The sequence below is a fragment of the Meriones unguiculatus genome, chromosome 5, assembly GCF_030254825.1.
Source record: "Meriones unguiculatus strain TT.TT164.6M chromosome 5, Bangor_MerUng_6.1, whole genome shotgun sequence".
NCBI lineage: Eukaryota > Metazoa > Chordata > Mammalia > Rodentia > Muridae > Meriones > Meriones unguiculatus.
This window is the reverse complement of record NC_083353.1, coordinates 22,775,043-22,796,657: the sequence shown is the minus strand read 5'-3', so window position 1 is coordinate 22,796,657 and position 21,615 is coordinate 22,775,043. Positions and strand designations below refer to the sequence as shown.

At 40.0% G+C, this 21,615-nt stretch overlaps 1 gene segment (V, D, J or C); it reads left to right on the top strand.

Moving 5' to 3' along the window:
* The window catches only part of LOC132654117 (Ig kappa chain V-V region MOPC 21-like), a 52,976-nt gene extending 36,059 nt beyond the window's left edge, over positions 1-16,917 (top strand). The window contains 4 exon segments of the V gene segment in view: positions 7,758-7,854; positions 8,254-8,555; positions 16,059-16,145; positions 16,777-16,917. Of these exon segments, the coding sequence occupies positions 7,758-7,854; positions 8,254-8,555; positions 16,059-16,145; positions 16,777-16,917 (627 nt within the window).
* The last annotated feature ends 4,698 nt before the right edge of the window (positions 16,918-21,615 follow it).

Genomic DNA, 21,615 nt, shown 5'->3' with positions numbered 1-21,615 from the left:
TCTCTGAAATTAACTGTTTGGCCTACTTTTTGATTACCCCAACCCTCAGGTATTTGCAGCCTTACCAGACCTTTGAGGAAGACAATGCAGCCACTAATGATGAGACATGATATAGTAGGATCAGATGGGAGAGGAGGAGGACCTCTCATAACAGTGGAGTTGGGGAGAGGCATGGGTGGAGAAGACGGAGGAAGGGTGGGATTGGGAGGGGAAGAGGGACTGAGCTACAGATGGAGTACAAAGTGAATAAACTGTAATTAATTAAAATAAAAATATATAAAAAGGCGCTGTCTTACAGCCCTTGTTTAGTGTCTGATATATATGTGGATTGTGTTTATTCTCCATGAACATCCCCAAGACTTGGGGTCAGAGACATTCTCTTTAATATAACTATTCCACAGTTATATGTTCTCTGTACTTTAACCAATTGTGAGCTTCTGTCTTACCATCTTTGTACTGTAAGAAGAGGGTTTTAGGATGAATGCTAAGAATAGCATGATTTTATGTGCTCAAATATAAGGATGTGAAAGCAGTTTGATGCATGTCCAATCACAAAACAATATAAAACAAACAATGGTAGCTTTTTTTTTCTTGGTTCAAAGACCATCACCAACATAGTTTCTTGAAAATGTTTGCATTTCTAGTCATTACCATTAATTTCATTTCCTATGTGTCCCCATGTAAGGATGGGAAATACTTTCATTTTTTTAAAATTTTTATTTAACTTTTATTAATTATACTTTATTCCTTTTGTATCCCCCCATAAGCCCCTCCTTCCTCCCCTCCCGGTCCCACCCTCCCCCCTTTCTGCATGCATGCCTCTCCCCAAGTCCACTGATATGGGAGGTCCTCCTCTCCTTCTTTCCGATCTTTTTTTGTTGTTGTTGTTGTTCTCAATGCAGTTTATTCAGGAACCTTGAACAATCTTCTGACCCTGGGGAAAGCCAGGCCACAGCTTAAAATAGCCTCTGGGTAGCCAACCCCAGCGTGCCTCGTGGGCAATGCAGATAGGTCCACATACACGGAAGCAAGCCAGATCCTTAGCCTTAGCCAAATATGGAGTTGTTTGTGACAGAGAGCACTCACCATCGGGAAGGTGGAAGGCGGAAACCAGCTCTATCTTTAAGCCGCGGCATTACGCAGCTCTCTACAGTAAAGTTAATCTCTTGAGTCCTCCTAAGTGTGTCAACCTGCAATACAACCACCCTTTAGAGCTCAGCCTGTCAGCCAGTGTCTGAAGCAGCAGCTTTTCTGTCTCCACACAAAACTGATACCAGTCCCCACATTTTCTTCTCCTTTCTGTGTCAACACAACATTGACTAAAATGTATCCAGGGAAAGTCTGTCCTCACTGTGACCACTGTCTCACAGGCTCTCATTGCCCTTAGCATTAACCTCAAAATTACTGAGAGACTTCCCAAGTCAGGCAGTCTGAGTTATATGCTGGCCTCTATGAATAAGCCATTTTATTTGTTTCCACAAGGATGAGCTTTCCCAGGCTCTGTGCATTTAAGACTTTCTGCCTTTCATGAAAACAGAGCCCTAAGCATGGGTAAAGGGCTCCACTCTACAATTTGAACTGACAAATCTCTTCCATCAGGTCTGCTCTCAAGTACCTGCTTCTGAAGATGGCATTCCTCTCCTTTTATTTCTGTTGCATCTCCCACCAGTGCATTCAATTTTCATCTTACCATCTATCACCTTAGTATTTTTTTTTTACTTAGAGTACTAAGTACTGTCTTATCAATGTAAATGAATAGGAAATGTACATGTTAACTTCTATTGAATGACAACATATGTACATGTTAATGAAACTCTGTGCAATGGGAGATAGGAGAGTGTGTACATACATACATTTGAAATGATGTCTAGCTGTGTTTCTGTGTCAGTAAACTATTTATCATAGGTTTTTGGCACATGCCTGTTTCTCTTCTGCCAGCAGCCTAAATTCTTAGATTATAAGCACTTGTCAACCAAACTGGGCACAGGTGTGACTCTTAAAGCCATCATATGTGGCAAATTAAGTCCAATAATGGTGTAGGGGTAATATCTTAGCAAGATGGCTAGGATTGCCAACCAAAATATTTTTTGTCACATGTCTCACCACTACCAGCCATCCTTCTAGTAAACCCTAATAATATTGGAAGTGATTGTAACTCACAGCCCCATCTAATACCATAAGTAGTGGAATTCTAACTATACTATTGATTGTGTGCATGAATTAAAGCAGTGTAACAGATCATGGAGCTAACATAATTTCCACTGGTTACCTCTAGGAGGAGCTTGAACTGTAGGCTTAGTCTGGGGGAGACTAGAGAGAAGTAGTTTGTGGGGGAACCTGGCTAAAGTAGAGATCCTCCCTGGCCATGTCTACAGCATAGAGGGTCACCACCAGCTGAAAGATCAGTGGTATCTGCACAGCTCTCAGAACCACCTATTTAGCCTGATTCCACCAAAAGCAGAGAGTTACACCTTGGTAACTCCGAGGCATCTTGACTGCTCCTGGATCTAGGACAGAGTTCACTTTCATCACCATGAGCATTCAGACTGAAGATGTTACAGGTTATTTTTTTTTAATTTTTTATTAATTACACTTTATTCATTTTGTATACCCCCATAAGCCCCTCTCTCCTCCCCTGCCAATCCCACCCTCCCTCCCCTTTCTGCATGCATGCCACTCCCCAAGTCCACTGATAGGGGAGGTTCTCCTCTCCTTTCTGATCTTAGTCTATCAGTTCTCCTCAGAAGTGGCTGCATTGTCCTCTACTGTGGCCTGGTAAGGCTGCTCCCCCCTAAGGGGGAGGTGATCAAAGAGCAGGCCAATCAGAATATGTCAGAGGCAGTCCCTCTTCCCATTACTATGTAACCCACTTGGACACTGAACTGCCATGGGCTACATCTGTTCAGGGGTTCTAGGTTATCTCCATGAATAGTCCTTGGTTGGAGTATGAGTCTCTGGGAAGTTCCCTGTGTTCAAATTTTCTTGTTCTGTTGCTCTCCGTGTGGAGACCCTGTCCTCTCCAGCTCTTACTATTTCCAACTTCTTACATAAAATTCCATTCACTCTGCCCAACAGTTGACCATCAGGCTCAGCATCTGCTTTGATAGTCTGCAGGGCAGAGGCTTTCAGAGGCCCTCTGTGGTAGGTTCCTAGTTTGTTTCCTGTTTTCTTCTTCTGGCTTTCAGAAGCCCTCTGTAGAAGGTTCCTAGGTTGTTTCCTGTGTTTTTCTTCTTCTGATGTCCATCTTCTTTGCCTTTCAGGATGGGGATTGACTGTTTTAGTTAGGGTCCTCTCTCTAGCTTAGTTTCTTTAGATGCACAGATTTTAGGTTACAGGTTATTTTTATGAAGACTGTTTCAGCCTCCTCCTCAGTGCATTAGCTTGTAATACAGACAACTTTAGAGATCAGCCTGAAATCCAGTGTCTGAAGCATCATTTTTTTTTATCTTTATATAGCCTAGTAATCTCTCTTCTATCAATACAATGGTCAGTTAGACATCTTTGCCCTAGTAAAATACAAACTGAATGTCTAGGAGAGCATGCAAGGGTCAGTGTGTTCTTTAATCTTTTATGGAAGATACTACTTTGAGTAAAGATTAAATAAATATTTTCCACTACTTTTGCCTATCTTGATAGCATGATTTTAAAGGTGATTTGACAAAGTTATTCTCATTTTTATGGCTGTGTTGATTAGCAGAATAAGTCTTTTAGAAATAATTACATTTCTTTTCATATTAATCATCCATATCTTTAAAATGGATAATCATTAAATTCCAGTACTGACATTATTTTTCTTTATTAAATTTCTGATATTAGCTATGTATTAAATTAGTTTCTGTTCTAGTTATTTAGTGAAAATGAAAGTACTTACAGATATCATGAGGAATTATGTTACATAAACAAACACTACTGCAAAACAGGAATACATCAAATATCTGGCAGACACTGAATATGTATACAATGAAATCTATGTGTATTCACCTGTCTAAATTCTACAGTCTCCATGTGTTCTACGTATGGACAGAAAACACATGGGTGGCAGCAGAGACTCAGAGAGCATCTGACTTGCCACCATGCTCCTTATCCTGTCATTGTTGAAAAATTAACTGTATTGGAATATACATATTATACATAAAGTTGTATTCTATAAAAGCAATCTACTTTCAAGATTGTGTTATATAAACATATTTATACCAAATTCTGATGAGATTTTATGACAAATAGATAAATATTAAAATCATCTGAGAGGGACAAACTTCAATAGAGAAAAAGCCTTAGTAGTACTGGGCATTGGGCAAGCCTGTAGGGCATTTACTTAATTATGATTTGACAGGGGAGGATGGAGTAAATTGTAAGTGATTCCAGCCATTGATGGTGAAACTGGGTCCCCGAACAAAGCAAACTGAGCAAGCTATGAGGAGGAATCCAGTAAACATCTCTCCTCTATGGCCTGTGTTCACCTCCTGCCTCTGGGTTCTTTCTCTGTTTGAATCCCAGCCCTGACTTCCCTCAGTGATGCACTGTTACCTGGAAGTAAAAGAAAAACAAAATTTCTCATCCTTTTATGTTGCTTTTGGTCATGACGTTTTATTATAGCCATAATAATTCTTAAAAAGACACGCCCTTTACCCTCCTCTTTCTCTTTTTTCCATGATTCATTTACTACAAGTTTCTTTCCCTCACCTAGTTCCCCTTCTATATATCCACTATAGGTGAATTCATGTTTAAATATTCATGTTTAAAATATAAGATTTGTAAATAAGATAGTACATGTAATAATTTTGTTTCTAAACTACATGTCCACCTCTACCTCTTCCTCATGGATCACATACCACTCTGAATTCTCCCAAACTGCTCTCAAATATAGAGACCTGGAAACTTCACTCTATACTAAAGAAGTATGACTGTGTCTTGATAGACTTTACCTTCCAGGCTTTTATCTCATATTTTTGAGTAAATTTAACATTATGAATTGGAAACCCATGACACCCATGTAAACAATATGCTAACAAATGTCATCTAAGAGCAACAATCAATAAATAGGACCTCATGAAACTGAAACACTTCTGTAAAGCAAAAGATACTGTCTTCAGAACAAAACGACAGCCTACAGACTGGAAAAGGATCTTCACTAACCCAATTAAAAATCCAATGAAAAAATGGGGTACATGTGTTGTCTCAAGTTTTTCATCTTGGCTATTCTGATGGGTGTAAGGTGAAATCTCAGGGTTGTTTTGAGTTGCATTTCCCTAATGGCTAATGATGTTGAACATTTCTTTAAGTTTTTCTCTGCCATTGTATATTCCTCCGCAGAGAATTCTTTGTTTAGATCTGTTCCCCATTTTTTAATTGGATTACTTAGTTTGCTGCTTTTCAACTTCTTTAGTTCTTTATATGTACTGTATATTAGTCCTCTGTCAGATAAAGGTTGGTGAAGATTCTTTCCCAATCTGTAGACAGTCATTTTGTTTTGATGACGGTGTCCTTTGCTTAACAGAAGCTTTTCAGTTTCATGAGGTACCATTTATTGAAAGATGGCAATGCAGCCACTCCTGATGAGATCTGATAGACTAAGATCAGAAGGATGGAGAGGGGGACCTCCCCTATCAATGGACTTGGGGAGGGGCATGCATGAAGAAGGGAGAGGGAAGATGCGATCTGGAGGGGATTATGGAGGATACAAATGAATAAAGTGCAATTAATAAAAAAAGAAAAAATGGTGTACAGTGCTAAACAGAGAATTCTCAATAGAAAAATATTGAATGGCAGAGAAATAATTAAAGAAATGCTGAATGTCCTTAGTCTTCAGGGAGATGCAAATCAAAACAACCTTGAGTTTTCACCTTGCACCTTTCACAATGGCTAAGATCAAAAACTCAAGTGATAACACATGAGGCCCTTTCTCAGACACATAGAAAAAGCACTTCCTCAAGATCCAGCTATAGCACTCATAGGTATATATCCAAAAGTTTCTCAAGTCCACAACAATGAAATTTGTTCAACCATGGTTGTAACAGCTTTATTTGTAATAGCCAGAACCTAGAAACAACCCAGGTGACCATCAACGGAAGAATGGACACAGAAATTGTGGTACATTTACACAGTGGAATACTACTCAGCAATTAAAAACAAGGAAATATACTCACTTATATGTGGATAGTAGACCTATAAGATAGGATAAACATACTAAAATCTGTACACCTAAAGAAGTTAAACAAGAAGGAGGACCCAGGCTAAGAGGATCAGTCTCACTTATAAAGACAAATAGAATGGACATTGGAAGACGGAGAAAACAAGAAACAGGACAGGGGCCTACCACTGAGGGCTTCTGAAAGTCTCTCTGTAGCAGTGTGTCAAAGCAGATTCTGAAACTCATAACCAAACTTTGGGCAGAGTGCATGGAATCATAAGAAAGAAGAGGTTGTTAATAAGACCTGGAGGGTACAGGAGCTTCACTTGGTGAGAAACAGAACCAAAATATCTGGGCTCAGGTGCATTTTTTGAGACTGATACCCCAACCAAGGTCCATTCATGGCTATAACCTAGATCCCTGCACAGATGCAGTCCATGGAAACTCAGTATCCAAATGGGTTCCCTAGAAAGGGGAAAAGGAGCTGTCTCTGATATGGACTGAGTGGCTGTCTCTTTGACCCACCTCTCATCATCCATGAGAGAGGAGTAGCCTTGCCGGGACACAGAGAAGGACAATGCAGCCAGTATTGATGAGAATTGAATAGCTAGGGTCAGATGGAAGGGGAGGTGGACTTCCCCTATTGGTGGACTTAGAGAGGGGCATGGGAAAAGATGAAGGATAGAGGGAGGGTGGGATTTGGAGGGGATGTGGGAGGGGCTACAGCTGGGATACAAAGCAAAAAAAATATAATTAATGTAATAAAATTTTAATTAAAAAAAAACATGACCAAAGCCACTTTTGAAGAAAGTGTTTATTGGGGCTTTCAGAGAACTAGAATCCGTGATAGCAGTTGAAGGCTGCAGGTGGCAAACCTTGTTTTAAGTTGAGCAGAAGCTCAGGGCTCACATCTCAAAATCTATGTATCTATTTAGATGTGTATGTATATATGTATGAATGTATGTATGTGTACCTTGTGTGTGCTATAACTGGAATTACAGATGACTGAGAATCATCAAACAATTCATTGGAATCAAATATGAGCGTTTTATAAGAGTTGAAATGCTCATATCTGCTGATCTGACTCTATTCCCAAACCTTTCTGTTTTAATATCTATTTCCTTTATCTGCTCAACTTTTCACTCCTCCCGACATTTCCAATCCCTCTCCAATCCAGATTTCCCTCTCCTCTCCATCCTCTCTTTTCTTTCCTTTCTCTCACCTACTCTTCTACTCCCCCCCTTCTTTTTTCCTTTCTTTTCCCTGTTTCTCCTGTTTCTTTCTGCTATTGTTGATTAGGATATTTATTGTTTCCTCAGGATTGTGATCAAAGGTTTTCTAGTATATTTCTATTAAACTCACTTTACTTAAATGTTTTCGATTTTTAATGGAAGCCTGTCATGAGTGCATCTCCATATTTTCATATTGTGAGCTCAAAGTTGGTCCTTGAGCTTCAATGTTGACTTTTCCCCCAGTGATTGGTTACTCACTTTGATGATATTTTTGGCTGAAGATTTAATGTGGATTCTTTCATAGCCCAGTACCCTGGCTATTTACTTTCTCATTTGATGACTGTTTTGCATAGTTCCCTACAAGACAGCCCAGCTGCCTATAATTTATAAACCAGGCCTTTGCAATTAGAACTGAAAAGCATCAGACAGCCTGGGCAATCAAGATGGAGTCTCACACCCAGGTCTTCATATTCCTGCTCCTCTGGTTGTCTGGTGAGACATTAAAGAGTATTAGAGTATTAGAATATCATCAATAAGTTCATTTGTAGAAAAAACTGCTGTTTACTATAAACCAATTGTATTCAGGCAATGCCTTTAGGACTTTGCAGCCAGTCCTGAAAATACCTGACAAAAGGGAGTCATATGAAAGGGGAGGAGGTCCTCCCCTATTAGTGGACTTGGAAAGGGGCACGAGGCGATAAGGGAGGGAGGGTGGCATTGGGGAAGGAATGAGGGATACAGCTGGGATTCAGAATTAACAAAATGTAACTAATGAGAAAAATAAAATTATGAGGAAAAAAAAGGAAAATAAAAAAGAAAAAGCATTTTGGATGCCAACATTTTTATTAGGAACTCCTTCTGTGTATACTCATTGTGTATTTCTGGTTGCAGGTGATGAGGGGAACATTGTGATGACCCAGACTCCTGAATTCATGTCCACATCTGTTGGAGAAAGAATTAGCCTTAGCTGCAAGTCTAGTCAGAGTGTGAGTGGTTTGGTATCTTGGTACCAGCAGAAACCAGGGAAGCCTCCTAAACTGCTGATCTATGATGCATCCGATAGATACACTGGAGTCCCTGATCGCTTCACAGGCAGTGGATCTGGAACAGATTACATTCTCAGCATCAGCAGTGTGCAGGCTGAAGACCTGGCAGGTTATTACTGTCTGCAGTATGACAGCTATCCTCCCACAGTGCTTCAGCCTCCAACACAAACCTCCTTGAGAGTCTCACCAGGTGCCTGCAGCACACATAGCCCTAGGCCTGCACACTTCCCCTTTCTGCCTGAGATCTGCTATGCATGACCAATTGATGCAACCGTCTGTAGAAATTAACTAAGAGATAGCCTCCTTTCTTCCACATTTTTGGCAACAATGGTGTGTATAGATAAAAAGGAGAAGCTAAGTTAAGAGATTTAGAAAGTGTGGTTTTGGGGAGACTGTCCTGCTTCAATGGCTGTAAAGGCCTGAATGATCATGGCTGCATTACGCTGTTGTGAGACTCTAATCTTGCATATATACCACAGGCAAACCAAGGAGACCAACACCAGAAGGCCTGCTAATGCTCCCATGCCCACCCATTCCTTCAGATGATTCATGGTTGCAGCAATCCATGATGATAATCCTGTGGCTAGTCCTGCGTCCACTCTGGTAGAATTTACCACGACAATGCCCACTCTCAGCTGCTCCATCGTAGTATCGAATTCTCCAGTCCAATTACCTAAAATATAGCTAGACAATTGTTTAGACAGATTTGCAGCACAGGAAAAATTCTCATGTTGTATGCTAGTGACACAAAGTCCAGCATACTTTCATTGAAAGCCAAGTTGAATTTACCGTGACAATGGCCACTCTCAGCTGCTTCATCGTAGTATCAAATTCTCCAGTCCAATTACCTAAAATATAGCTAGACAATTGTTTAGACAGATTTGCAGCACAGGGAAAATTCTCATGTTGTATGCTAGTGACTTAAAGTCCAGCATACTTCCATTGACAGCCAAGTTGAGCGATTTGCCATAGGGTAACAATTTGCTTCTGCACGAGGTCAATCCTCTGATTGAACACCATCAAGACTCCTTTTAGTTGAGCATTAATTCCTTTTTGTACATCTAAGACATGAGCTACATTGGCTAAAAGATTATTCAGGGTCTGAGCAGTCTGCACAGTATGACTCATGGCTAATGCCGCGGTGGCAGCTCCAACAGCCACCAATGAGTTGACAGTAACAATGGTGGCTGTAGTTCCAAGATCCCTTTTCTGTCTGAAGAGAGTCATAGCGTGAGGGGCATCAACGGGCACTGGCACCCAGCAAGGCATGCAAGCATGGTTGGCTACCATAAAAAGCTAAAATGTTACACTCAGGATGCGAGGCTAAGCACTGCACTCAGGGTCAGCCACTTTTGACCCAGAGAAGAGCATGTCTGATTGCATGCGGGTTGATGCCCCAGGTCCTGCCTCTGAGAAAAAGGTATCGGACAGGTCTGATGCTCTTTGGGTGGATGACACCTAAATGAACATTGGTACAAAGTCCCAATTTATTTCTAATATCAGAGATCAGACCTCTACTCTTGCCTGATGCATCTAAAACAAAAAGGGGGAACTGTAGAGAGCTGCATAATGCCGAGCCTTAAAGAAGGAGCTGGTTTCCACCTTCCACCTTCCCGATGGTGAGTGCTCTCTGTCACGAACAACTCCTCATTTGACTAAGGCCGAGGATCTGGCTTGCTTCCATATATGTGGACCTATCTGCATTGCCCACGTGGCACGCTGAGGTTGGCTACCCAGAGGCTATTTAAGCTGTGGGCTGGCTTTCCCCAGGGTCAGATAATTGTTCAAGGTTCCTGAATAAACTGTATTGAAAAAAAAAAGAAAGTGTGGTTTTGCACTGAAAGAATACAGTACAAGCATGAGTGATGTTTATTGTGTCATGCTGACTTTAGATAACTCTTTGTTATGCATTCACGATATGATGAATCTGTATAAAATAGGATAGACTTTAAAATCATTTACAGTACAAGCAAGAAGCATCAGTTAAGTTTATGGTGTCATGCTGACTTGAGATATCTCTTTCTTATGGCTTTAGACTATGATGAATCTGTATAAAATACGACAGATTTTAAAATTATTTACAAAGAATACATCATCCTGAGATTATTAGTTTAGATTAAGGAGCCTCAAACTTTGGTAAATGATCTATCAAGAAAATTGTCCATTTCATTTAGATTTTTAAATTTTATGGTGTATTGACTTTTGAGGTTAGACCTAATGAGTCTTTGAATTTCTTCAGTGTCTGTCATTAGGGCCTCCTTTTTGTTTCTGATTTTGTTGATTTGTCTAGTTTCTCTCTGCCTTTTAGTTAGTTTGGTTAAGGGTTTGTCTATCTTATGGATTTTCTCAAAGAACCACCTCTTGGTTTCTTTTGAATGTCTGATTTTTTTTTTGTTTCCATATAATAAACAGTTTAATGCTGCCATTATAGAAGGCTGTATATATTTGAAAGACCCAGATTGCATGATCAGCAAACAGAAAGATGAGGAACTCTGGGCAACTGCTCATGTGGTATGCTTTGGTCTATATGTCTGTGTATACTGCATATATGCAGCTGATATTAATTTATTACAATTTATTCACTTTGTATCCCAGCTATGTCCCCCTTCCTTGTCTCCTCCAAATCCCACTCTCCTCTCCTCTTCTCCTCCCATGCCCCTCACTTAGTTCACTGATAGGGTTGGACCTCCTCCCCTTCCATCTGACCCTAGCTAATCAGGTCTTATCAGGACTGGCTGCTTTGTATTACTCTGTGGCCCAGTAAGACTGCTTCCCCTTCAGGGGAAGGTGATCAAAGAGTCAGGCACTGTGTTTATGTTAGAGACAGCTCCTGTTCCCCTTACTAGGTATTCCACCTGGAGAGTGAGCTGCCATGGGCTACATCTGTGCAGGGGTTTTAGGTTATCTCCATGCATGGACCTTATTTGGATAATCAGTCTCAGAAAAGTACCCTGTAACCAGATATTTTGGTTTTGTTTTTCTCCTTGTGGAATTCCTGTCCCTTCCTAGTCTTACAATTTCCCCTTTCTTCCATAAGATTAACTGCACTCCTCCCAAAGTTTGGCTATGAATCTCAGGATATGTTTTGATACCCTTCTGGGTAGAGCCTTTCAGGGGTTCTCTGTGGTAGGCTCCTGTCAGTTCCCTGTTTTTCCCTCTTCCAATGTCCATACTGTTTGCCATTCTGAGTGAGGATTCATCATCTTACACTGGGTCCTCCTTCTTGTTTAGCTTCCTTAGGTATACAGATATTAGTATGTTTATCTTATATTATAAGTCTAATATACATTTATGAATGAATGTATGACATGTATTTCTTTCTGCTTCTGGGATACCACACTCAGGATGATCTTTTATAGTTCCCACAATTTGCCCGCAAATTTCATGATTTCCTTGATTTGAAATTTTTTAAGGCCATTGTGTAAAAGTACCCGGATTTCTGTATGCATTCATTCCTCAGTTGAGAGACATCTGGGTTGTTTCCAGATTCTTCCTATTACGAATAAAGGTGCTATGAACATGGTTGAGCAAATGTCCTTGTTGTGTGCTTGAGCATAATTGGAAATATGCCTAGGAGTGCTAAAGCTGAATCTTGAGGAAACACTGTTCCCAATTGTATGACAAATTGCCAGAATGATTTCCAAAGTGGTTGTACAAGTTTACATTCCAAAGAGCAGCGGTGGAAGATTTCCCTTTCTCACATCTTCTCCAGCATGTGTTGTCACTTGAGGTTTAGTTCTTAGCCATTCTTTCGGTGTAAGGTGAAATCTCAGGGTCGATTTGATTTGCATTTCCCTGATGACCAAGGACATTGAGCATTTCTTTAAGTGTTTCTCTGACATTTGATATTCTTCTATAGAGAATTCTGTTTAGTCTGTACCCCATTTTTAAATTGGATTACTTAATATATTGCTTTTTAACTTCTTGAGTTCTTTATATGTTCTGAATATTAGCCCCCTGCAAGATTTAGGTTTGTCGAACACCCTTTTCCAGTGATTAGATTATCCCTTTGTTTTGATGACATTGTCCTTTGCTTAAAGAAGCTTTTCAGTTTCATGAGGTCCCATTTATTGATTGTTGATCTTAGAGCCTGTGCTGTTGGTGTTCTGTTCAAGTTGTCTCCTGCCAATGAGTTCATGCACTTCCCCACTGTTTATTCTAACAGATTTAGTATGTCTGATTTTATGTTGCGGTCTTTGATCCACATGGATTTTAGTTTTGTGCAGGGTGATTAATATGACCCTATTCACATTTTTCTACATGTAGACATCCAGTTAGACCAGCATCATTTGTTGAAGATATTTTTTTCCAATTTGTGGTTTTGCATCTTTGTCAAAAATCAATATCCATTGGTGTATGGGTTTATTTCTGGGTCTTCTATTTGATTCCATGGATCTATCATTCTGTTACTATGCCAGTAACATACAGGTTTTTTTTTTTTTTTGGTGTTGTTGTTGTTCTGTAGAACTGCTAGAAATCAAGAATGGTGATACCTCCTGAGAATCTATTGTACAGGATTTTAAAATCAATTTTGGGTTTTTTGTTTTTCCATATGAAGTTGAGATTTCTTCTTTCAAGTTCTGTAGGCAATTGTGTTGGTATTTCGATGAGAATTGCATTGAATGTGTAGATTGCTTTTGGCAGGATGGCCATTTTCATTATGTTAATACTGCCAATCATTAGCATGGGAGATATTTCCATGTTCTCATATCTTCTTGTATTTCTTTCTTCAGAGACTTGAATTTTTTTTTTTCAAACAGATCTTTCACCTGCTTTGTTTCAGTCCGACCAAAGTACTTTGTGTTATTTGTGGCTATTGTGAAGGGTGTTGTTTCCCTAATTTCTTTTTCAGCCCTTTTGCCTATTGTATACGGGAAGGCTACTATTTATTTTTTTGGGTTTTGTTTTTTGAGTTATTTTTTTCTTTTTTTACGTAGCCAGTTTTCAGAAAGTGTTTACCAGGTTAGAAAATTCTAAAGTTGAATTTTTGGCATCACTAATGTACACTATCATATTATCTGCAAATAATAATACTTTCACTTCTTCCTTTCTGATTTATATCCTATTGAATTCTTTTATTTGTGTTATTGCTCTAGGTAGGACTTCAAGTATTTTGTTGAAGAGATGCGGAAAGAATAGGCGGCCTTGCCTTGTCTTTTCAGTGAGATTGATTTAAGTGTCTCTCCTCTAGTTTGATTTTGACTATAGGCTTGTTCGATATTGTCTTTACTATATTTATGTATGTGCCTTGTATCCCTGATGTCTCCAAGTCTTCAAACATGAATGGGTGTTAGAATTTCTCAAATGCTTTTTGGTCATCTAAGAAGTGGAACATGTGGTTTTTCTCCTTCAGTTTGTTTATATGGTAGATTACATTGATGGATTTCTATATACTGAACCACTCCTGTAAACCTGGGTTGAAGCCTATTGGTCATCGTGGATGATATCTTTTATGTGTTCTTGGATTCGGTTTGCAAGTATTTTATTGAGTATTTTTGCATCAATGTTCATAAGAGAGAGAGGTCTGAAGTTCTTTCTCTTTGTTGGGTCTTTTTGTGGTTTAGATGTCAAATGACTGCGGCTTCATAGAATGAATTTGGTAATGTTCCTTCTTTTTATATTTTGTGGAATAGTTTGAAGAGAATTTGAGTTAGCTCTTCTTTGAAGGTGTGCTAGAATTCAGCTCTGAAACTGGCCGTTTTTTTTTTTTTTTTTTTAAGATGGGAGATTTTGATTTTTGATTAGTGTTTCTATTTCCTTGGGGGATATAGGACTATTTCATCTATTTCCCTAATCTTGATTTAATTTTGATAAGTGGAATCTGTCAAGAAAATTGTACATTTAATTTAGATTTTCAACTTTTGTGGCATATAGGCTTTTGAAGTAAGACCTAATGATTGTTTGGATTTCCTCAGTGTCTGTAATTATGTCCCCATTTTCATTTCTGATTTGGATGATTTGTATAGTTTTTCCTCTGCTTTTTAGTTAGTTTGGCTAAGGGTTTGTCTATCTTGTTGATTTTCTCAAAGAACCAGCTCTTGGTTTCATTGATTCTTTGAATTGTTTTCTTTGTTTCTAACTCAGTGATTTCAGGTGTGAGTTTACTATTTCCAATGGTCTACCTCTGTTTGGTTTTCTGCTTCTTTTTTTTCCCCCTAGAGGTTTTAGTTGTTTGGCTAAGTTGCTTGTATGTGATATCTCAAACTTTTTCTGGAGGCACTTAGTGCTATGAACTTTCTTCTTAGCCCTGCTTTCCATGCGTCCCATAAGTTTGGGTATGTTGTGCCTTCATTTTCATTGAATTTTAGGAAGTCTCTAATTTCTTTTCTCATTTCTTGCCCGACCAAGCTGTTATTGAGTAGAGAGTTTTTCAATTTCCATGTGTATGCAGGCTTTTTGTTATTTCTGCTGTTATTGAGTCTAGTTTTAGGTGTGTTGGTCTGATACTATATGAGGAATTATTTTGATCTTTTTTATGTGTTGATGCTTACTTTGTGCCTGACTATATGATCAATTTTTGAGAGGGTCCCATGAGGTGATGAAAAGAAGGTATAGTCTTTTGAGTTTGTGTACAAAGTTCGGGGTATCAAAGCAGATGCTGAGACTTATGGCCAACCTTTTGGCAGAATGCAGGGAATCTTATGATAGATGCAGGAAATAGAAATAGTAAGTCCTAGAGAGGACATGAGCTCCACAAGGAGAGCAACAAAACCTAAAAATTTTGGAACAGGGGTCTTTTCTGAGACTGATACTCCAACCAAGGTCCAATGACAGAGATACCTTTGAACCCCTGCACAGATGTAGCCCATGGCAGTTCAGTGTCCAAGTGGGTTCCATAGTAATGGGATATGAACTGATTGGCCCGCTCTTTGATCACCTGTCCCTGAGATGGGAGCAGCCTAAGCAGTCCACAGAGGAAGATAATGCAGCCACACCTGATGAGACCTGATAGACTAGGATCAGAAGGAAGAAGAGGAAGACTTCTCTTATCAGTGGACTTGGGGAGGGGCATGCATGGAGAATGGGGAGGGATGGTGGGACCGGGAGGGGAGGAGAGAGAGGTTTATGGGGGGATATAAAGTAAATAAAGTGTAATTAATTAAAAAAAAAAACAAAAAATCGTCTTTTCATGGCATCCTTGATTTCTTGGATGTTTTGTGATTAGGAATTTTCTGATTTTACTGGTTTGCCTAGATTCCACTGGCAGACCCATGGAACAGGGTCTTCAATGTTTTCAATGCTGTCTCAATGATCCCTATGTTGCTCATAGTGGGTGTGTGGGTAGGAGGGATCAGATGTCTGGCTGCTATCATAGAGAGACCCTGGATCTGGGGCTCTGCAAGTACTCACTTAAAGGTTCACAGAGGATCCCCCTGTTCTCTACTCTCAGATTTGGACTGCAGGGGCAAATGAGAGTGTAGAAGATCCATCAGCTCATTGGTGTCCACTGTTTTGTCTTTGGGCAGGGAGGCCGGTACTTGGAGTAGCCGTCTCTGCAATCAGTCACTAAGCACAGAGCTTCTTGCTTGGAGGATCAGCTGCCTTGCCACAGACACACCTCTAGAAGTCCCATCTGTGCCATTTCAGTCATGGAGTGCTAGAGTTCAGAGGTTCGTGCTTGAACTAGCTAATGTCCTGCTGCAACTGCAGCCCTGCGAGGCCTGCCTGTACCATTTCAGGACTTTAGTCACTGAGCATGAAAGATCATCATGCTTGCGGAAAACACTGAGGCTTCAGGTAAGCAGGGAGGTCCTTCTTTGGGACCCAGGCCACTGCAATCTGCCTCTTATGAGCAGGGAGACCTGTTCTTATGGCAAGTGTAAGTGCAGTGTGGTTGAATATTCACCATTCTCAGTCCCTGGAGATGTCTATGAGTTACCTGGATCCAAAATGGCCAAGCTCATGTGTTGTCGCCTCTCCCCCAGAAAGCCTCAAATGCGGATCTTTTCACTTCAGCTGCCCCTCCACTCACCAATTTTGGAGTTTTGGATCCTTTGCCCTTCAAATACTGTGTGTGCTTGTTGTCGCCGTTTTAAGACAGGTCCTATAGCTTATATACTGAATACAGTTTTGGATACATAGCAACATACTTTCCCAAACACATAGACTTATATACTTTACAAGGTGGTTTTGTTTTTTAGAATGACATAGAGGTGCATACCTGTAACCCCAACTTTTCAGAAGCTGAGCAGGAGAATGCATGTTTGAGGCCAGCCTGGCTTACAAAAGAGTATCCTATCTGATCTCTACTTTATTAGCTCAGAAAATAATATTAAAAAATTGTGATTGAATATGAAAATGAATGCTGGAGGCCAATTCAAAGAAGTTAATATGTTAAGTTATAAATTTCCTATGTGGGTATTTTCAGCTTCCAGGTTTCATGAGAGAACTTCCTAGTATGAAATTTGAAGATAATTTTTATTCTGAGACATTAAATGGGAGATACTCAGTGGGCACTACTCTATATAACAATATTACTGGGTTTCTGATCATTGGGACAAGACAATAGACTCAGTTCAGTTATAATCAAAAAATTTATTGATTACTGCTAGCAGGTTAATAATCTCCAAGACAAACTTGTAGTTGCTATGTGAAGGGGACATGAGGAAAGTATTTTTTAATTCTTTATTAATTACAATTTATTCACTTTGTATTCCCCCTGTGGTTCCCTCCCTCCTCTCATACCAATTCCTCACTTCCTCCCCCTCTGCACACATGCCCCTCCCCAAGTCCACTGATAGGGGAGGTCTTCTTTTCCTTCTTTCTGATCTTAGTCAATTAGGTCTCATTAGGAATGGCTGTATTGTCTTCTTCTGTGACCTGGTAAGGCTGCTCCCCCCTCATGGGAGGTAATTAAAGAGCAGGCCAAATCAGTTCATGTCAGAGACAGTCCCTGTTTCTATTACTATGGAACCCACTTGGATACTGAACTGTCATGGGCTACATCTGTGCAGGGGTCTTAGGTTATCTCCATGCATGCTCCTTGGTTGGAGTATCAGTCTCAGGAAAGACTCCTGTGCTCAGATTTTTTGGGTTCTGTTGCTCTCCTCCTCTCTACTTTATAGTCCTTTGCTGTGTAGAAGACTCAGGGGAACAGCAGAGTTTCTATTACTCTGGGGAATACTGCATCCTGGACATGATTTTCTTATTCCTGAGTTGTGGCTTTACAGGGTCCCAACAGGATGCAACATCATGAAGGACCAAACCCTCAGGTAAAGAATGCCTATCCCGAAGTGAGTGCCTGAGAGAAGTTCGAAAGTGACTGTGAGGTGGAGATTCCCCAGTGTCCAGAGGAGATTAATAGAGAAAGATGTGTGGGAGAGGAAGGAGAAGAATGGGGGAGAGAAAGAGAATGAATGTGAACTAAACCAACCTGCTTATACCTTCTCTCTCTCTCTCTATCTCTCTTTCTTTCTCTGTCTCTCTCTTGTTGTTATTGTTATTATTATTATTATTATTATTATTATTATTATTATTATTATTTAGTTATTTTGATCACATGTATTTTCTGTGAAAAACACTGAAGACCACAGAGGGGACTAAGGAGACAAGACAACTCCATGTACTAGTCTGTGTTGGTGCTGTTAAGCTGTTTTTCACTGTTCACACACCAAGTGCTCAGCTGTTTCTCTCAGAGGAGTCCCTGAGTTCAGGGAAGGTGGGTAAAGCAGGTTTGTGGGGAGTTATTGTTCAGGAATCAGTCACTGTTGTAAGCCTTTTCAGTCTTTCAAGACAGTGAGAAAATGCACAATACTCAGGATGACAGTCCGCAATAATGACCAGGTGAAGTTTGTCCCAGATCTGCTGCCAAAGAAACTGGTTGGGACTCTGCTAATCTTGACTGAAGTGTGGTAAATGAGGGCCTTGATGGTCTGTCCTGGACTCTTCTGGTCCCAGGACAGGTAGCATATGTGTAGAGGAGGCTCTGAATGGCCCTGCAGATGATGGAGACTTTCTCTCCTTGAGAAACCTGAAGGGAATCTGCTGACTTGGTGAGCATGTTCTGCCCATTAGTAGCTGTGATCAGAGGTACAGGGGATACAGAGTTTGTGAGAGATGTTAGAGCAGAGATTCTCACTATCAGGAGGCCAGGACCTGCCAGACCTGTGCTGCAAATGGCTTTTCCTCCTTACCTATCTCCAAAGCATCTGTGAGGTCAAGGTCATCTTGGTATGTTATTTCACCTGGGACACATAGGAGTAGAAGGAGGAGGAGGTAAACTGCCACCTTCTTGATGCCTCTCAAGCTTCAGAGAATGCTCTGGACCAACAAAAGACTCCATTTGTAATTCTTGATCACAGCGAGGGGCCAGCAAGATATGTTAATGCAAACTCAATGAGGATGAAGGCTGAGCAAGGGTATGGAGGGTTGTGGTTACCCCTGCATCTGATGTTAACCTCAACCTTCCATCTATTGCCTGCCTTTATCCTTATCCCTGAGGATCTGGTAGTGCCACAGGTGCTATGCTTATTGTGTCACAGCCACTGCCACCTCCAGGGTAAACAGCATTCTGAGGCCCAGGGAGGTTGCTCTTAGGAATTAACAGCTCTGCAGAGTGGGGACATCAGCAGACCTTAGCTGCAACAGTGACTGAAGTATAAGGCCCAAGGCTGCTTTGGTGAGGTTTCAGACAAGACACAGTTGTTCTCCTCCAATATCCATGAATTAATTAGCCCCAGGTAGTTGGATAGGTTTTGAGTACTAAGCTTCCTTTACCCCTTGTTGAATGAACTTTAAGTTCAATCAGAGTATGTATGTCATTATTCTACTCTTAGTGGTTTCATGTATGCTGGTCATTGTTTTGGTTCACAGGAATTATAAGTGGAAATGATAATTTTATTATTTATTTTAATTAAAAATTTTATTCATTATTTATTTTATTATTTACTTTTATTGTATGTACATTGCTGTTCTGCTTGCTAGCATGTATGTGTGAGGCTGTTAGATATCCTGGACCTGGAGTTACAGAGAGTTGTGAGCTGCCATGTGGAAGCTAGGAATTGAACCCAGGTCCTTTGGAAGAGAAGTCAGTGCTCTTAACCACTGAGAAATCTCTCCAGCCCCTTGGAAATTATTGTTGATTCCTCTCCTCATTTGGAATCTTGTATGGTGCCTTCTGGTCCCATGAAAGGTAGTCCTCAGAGAGTGCATATTAAGGTCACTTGAGTTTTCCAGGTCCTTTTTCCAAAGTGCAATAGGGACTTAGCTTTTTCTAACTCTGGGTGACACCAAAGGGAAACAACAGTAGCTTACATTATAAAGAGAAAATTTCTATTCACTTATAAGTGAGTATATACCATGTATATCTTTTTTGGGTTTGGGTTACCTCACTCAGGATGATATTTGCTATATTTCCATCTGTTCATCTGTAAATTTCTTGATATCTTTGTTTGTAAGACTTGAGAAGGATTCCATTGTGTACTGTATTTCCTTTATCTTTTTTTATAGCTGGGTCTTGAGTTAGAACTATTCTCAATTTCCTGAGAAAGCCCCAGATTGATTTTGACAGTTGTTGTACAAGTTTGTACTCCCAACTAGCAGTGGAGGAGTATTCCCCTTTCTCCACAACCTTGCCAGCACGTGCTGTCACTTAGGTTTTGGGTCTTAGCCATTCAGATGGGTATAAGATGGAATCTCAGAGTCATTTTTATTTGCATTCCCCTGATGACTAAGGATGCTGAACATTTCTGTAAGTGTTTCACAGCCATTAGGGATTCCTCTGTTGAGAATTCTCTGTTTAGTTCTATACCCCATTTTTAATTGGATTACATGGTTTGTTGGTTTTTAATTTTTGATTTCATTATATATTTTATATATTAGCCTTATTTTGGGTAAAAGGTTTATAAAGATGTTTGCCTGTTATCTTAGCTACCATTTAGTCCAAAGTGTCCTTTGCCTTTTAGAAGCTTTTCAGTTTCAATGGGTTCCATTTATTAATTGTTGATCTTAGTTCTTGGGTTATTGGTTTTGTGTTTATGAATGTGTCAGTGATATCAAGGCTCTTCCTTTTTTTTCTTTTGACAGATTTGTCTGGTTTGATGTTGAGGTGTTTGATCTACTTGGACATTTGTTTTGTGCAGTGTGATAAAGATGGATCTAATTACACTCTTCTGTATGCAGACATCCAATTAGTCCAGCAGCATTTGTTGAAGATGCTTCCTCCACTCCATTCTGTGGTTATGCATTCTTTGTAAAAAAATAAAGTTTTCATTGGTTTGTGGGTTTATTTCTGGATTTTCAGTTTGATTCTTTTGATCAACTTGTCTGTTTATATGCAAATATAACAGAGGTTTTATTACTATTGCTCTGAAGTTACTATTACTATTATTGCTATTGCTTGAAATAAGGGATGGTTATAACCCCAGAAATTCATTTATTGTTCAGGATAGTTTTAGCTATTTTGTTTTTGTTTGTTTTTTATTATTAATAAATTAGAGGCTATCATGCTACAATCTCTAGACCAAAAGAAGCTATGTAAAAAGGAGGTAGCAAGGAAAGATGTTTGATTTTCACTCAAAAAGAGAAATAAAATAGTAGCTGGATGTAGATGGAGTGAGCAAACTGGATAGGAGGGGAGAATTGTTAGTGAGCATGGGTGGAGATTAGTATTAGTAGAACAGGGCAGAGAGGCCTGGGTCAGAGAAAAGAAAACAGAGGAAGCGGTATCTCTGGGATGTGCCAGTGTCCTGACACAGGAGAGGATCCAGGAAGCTTATGGGGTCAACCTAGCTGAGGCTTCTAGCATATGGAACCTCAATGGCTACCTTCTGTAGACAGGCAATACTTCCAGTGGAGGAATAATAACACAAACCTACCCACAAAGTCTTTGATTCAAAATATTTTCTTCCTTCAAGATATGTAGGGACAAAGATGGAACATAATCTGAGAAACTGGTCAACTAAAGCCTGACCCTACTTGAGAACCAGCCCATGGGAGAAAACCAATCCCTGAAACCGTTAATGTTACTTTGCTATACCTGTAGACATGAAATTAACACAATTCCCCTGAGAGGCTTTACACATGCAGAAAGCCACAACCAAACACTAGACATTGCTCTCTGAGTCCTATGGCAGAACTGAGGGAATGACCAAGGGAGCCAGAGTGGTACAAGATTCCACAGAAAGATCTACAGAGTCAACTACCATGGGCAATGGGAGCTCACAGAGACTGAATGACCAACCAAAGACCATGCATGAACTGGTCCTAG